We start from the raw sequence: 2,629 nt of genomic DNA on the forward strand, positions 1-2,629 counted from the left end.
CAGAATCCGAAGCAGGCCCCAGGCTCCAGGCTATCAGCACAGAAACCTGATGGGGGACTCACACCCAGGATCTGCAACATCATGACCTGAGCTGAAGTGGGCCGCTCTGCGACTGAGCCACCCAGGCGCCCCCACGATCTCTACATTACTACCTTCCTGCAATCTTCCCGAGACAAGTCCCTCAGTCATTTTTCTGTATAGTTGTTCTGGTGAGTTCCCTACTATGACATCACTCATACTATGATGTCACTCCACACTGCTCTAAATGGGACAGTTCTGTGCGGGGAGGAAACAAAAAAGAGAGGATCTGCAATACGTCTTTCTGGAGCATCAACCTTATTCCAAGATTTGGAATGACGCACCTCCTCCTCCCCATACGAAAAACACAAGAGCAGGGGAGGAGCGCGATGCCTCAGGAAAATCAGTCCAGTCTCTAAAGCTTCACCCTGTTGGGGACAGAAGGACAGAACTACAGCTAGGGTGGCCTCTCCTCTTGTAGGCGCTGAACATGGTAAACCCTCTTGATTGGAATCCACTGCAGAGAACTCCGAGGGGTGCCCATTGTCCACAGGACAGGATTTTCTTCCTGGGCCTCCTGGTCCACAAAGGGCACACAGCACGCATCGCACACCAGTCTGTGTCTGGGTCCAACCACGCTGGCCACTCCTGTGCCTGTGCCTGGGCTCCTGGAGCTCGGCATCTTCCCTCCGCGTCAAAGGCAGTGACGGGGTATCTGGGTGGGCTTCTGTCGCTTAAGCGTCCCACTCTCGGCTGTGCTCAGGTCATCATCACAGTGTTGGTAGTCGCAGCCCTGCACGGGGCTCTGTGCTGACAGCAGAGTGGGCTCGGGCTCTCTCTATGCCCCTCCCCGACTCTCTGAAAGCAAGCATGTACTCAAGTTTCTTTCAACTTAAAATCATATAAAATAAAATAAAGTCATGGGCAGGGGCGTTGTCACAAAGGTGAAACTTTGTTTCTAAAACATCTTATTTTGAATCAATGGATTAGTTCATGAATGAAATTGTCTTTTATCTCTGGTTCTAGGGTCATTCTGCCTGGCTCCCAGTAGTCACTCTCACTTGGGTCTGTGTCCCATCACCGATGCTGGGCCCGTCTGACTCCCCCTAGGGATCTGCAAGTATGGCTGATGCCAGTGCCTGACCAAGTGCAAAGGCCGTGTGGGGGGCTGGGCTTGAGCTGGAGGAGAAGGCTCCAGGTCTCTGCTGGGAGGCTGGGCTGGGCTGCAGAAGGGGTCACAGGGCTCTGCTGGGGGGCTGAACTGGGGCTCCAGGAGGGGTCCCAGGGCTATGCGGAGAAGACGGGCTGTAGCTTGAGGAGGGAGTCTCAGGCGTCCATTGGTCCACTGGGGGGCGGGCAGTGGGGGGATTGGGCTCCGTGTGCTGATCCTGGACTCTAGGCTGGGTGGGGGACAGTCTGGACTTTTGCCTTCTTCTCGGTCTCCTGGTCCACTTTGGGCCTCTGTTCTCTTGAAAGAATTCGGCTGTTAAAGAGGGCTCGCAGCAGTACTGTGTACCGCCTCTATCAGTACCTGTTGACCCTCCAAGATTGGGGAAGGACTGTGGCTCTTGGTGTCAGCAGAAAAGAAGGGCCTTACTCCGATGGTCTGGCTGTCTACCCTGTGTTTCCTACAACTCCAAATTCAGCAGGAGGCTATCCCACTGTCATTCCTGCAGCGTGTTAACATGTCCTGGATCTGGTCCCACCCATCGCCCTGGCCACTCTCCTGTGCCTGTCCCTGGGCTTCCTAGAGCTCTACATCTTCCCTCTGCATCAATGGCAGGGCCCGGGAACCTGGGTGGGCCTCAGTTGCTGAAGCATCCCACTCTGGGTTTGGGCTCCGGTTGGGATCCCACAGTTTTGGACGTTGGCGCCTCACATCAGATCTGAGCTGAGAGCCCGGAGTCTGCTTGGGTTCTCTCTTGGCCCTCCCCCACTCGCCCTGTCCCTCTCTTTCCAAAATAATTAGTTATGTTTCTTTAAACTTAACAGTCAAAAGAAAAGAAAGGCACAGACTGTGGTTCTCTCATTCAGGATTCACTTTATTCTTTCTCTTAAATAAATTTCTAAAATTAAATATACATTTTTGTAGTTCCTCATCTTGATGGTCTTCCCCTTGCTTTGTCTCTTCAGGGGTCAAGGGCCCCTGGAAGAAATTGCTGTAGATGACTGAGGAGGCTGGGCTTGGGGTCCAGGAGTCATGGGAGCTTATTGTGATCCCGGACTATAGGCTGGGTGGGAGGCTGGGTGGCCATTGTCTCATTGTTTCTTCATTTCCATGGGGTGTGTAGCCTGAGGCCAAGCATTGAGTCCTTCCTCCTGCCATGCATTGCTCCCTTCCATTAGTTTTAAGGAAGTCCATATGTTTCCTTCTCTCAGTGACATGAAGAGGAGGACACCTTGGTCCAGGCGTTGAGCCGGTCCTGGAAAGTCCCTGATGGAGTGCCAGAAGACTTCACCCTCAAAGGGCTCCTTACCCGTGATCACTGAGGACCAAACTGCCCCCAGGCTCCACACGTCTATGGGAGGCTGTTCCTCCTCTTGCTGTAGGAAGGCTCTCGGGGCAACTGAACCAGGGCTCTCCCGAAACGTGTGGAGTTTGTACCCTGCA

General features: G+C 53.6%; 1 protein-coding gene across 1 annotated transcript in view; it reads right to left on the bottom strand.

Moving 5' to 3' along the window:
* Positions 1-2,039: 2,039 nt before the first annotated feature.
* LOC115275431 (MAP/microtubule affinity-regulating kinase 3-like) overlaps positions 2,040-2,629 on the bottom strand; it is a 1,602-nt gene continuing 1,012 nt past the window's right edge. The window contains exon 2 of the mRNA XM_029919196.1: positions 2,040-2,591. Coding sequence (XP_029775056.1) covers positions 2,278-2,591 — 314 coding nt within the window. The 3' untranslated portion in view covers positions 2,040-2,277. The remainder of the gene's footprint in view (positions 2,592-2,629) is intronic.

This window comes from Suricata suricatta, chromosome 12, assembly GCF_006229205.1.
Source record: "Suricata suricatta isolate VVHF042 chromosome 12, meerkat_22Aug2017_6uvM2_HiC, whole genome shotgun sequence".
NCBI lineage: Eukaryota > Metazoa > Chordata > Mammalia > Carnivora > Herpestidae > Suricata > Suricata suricatta.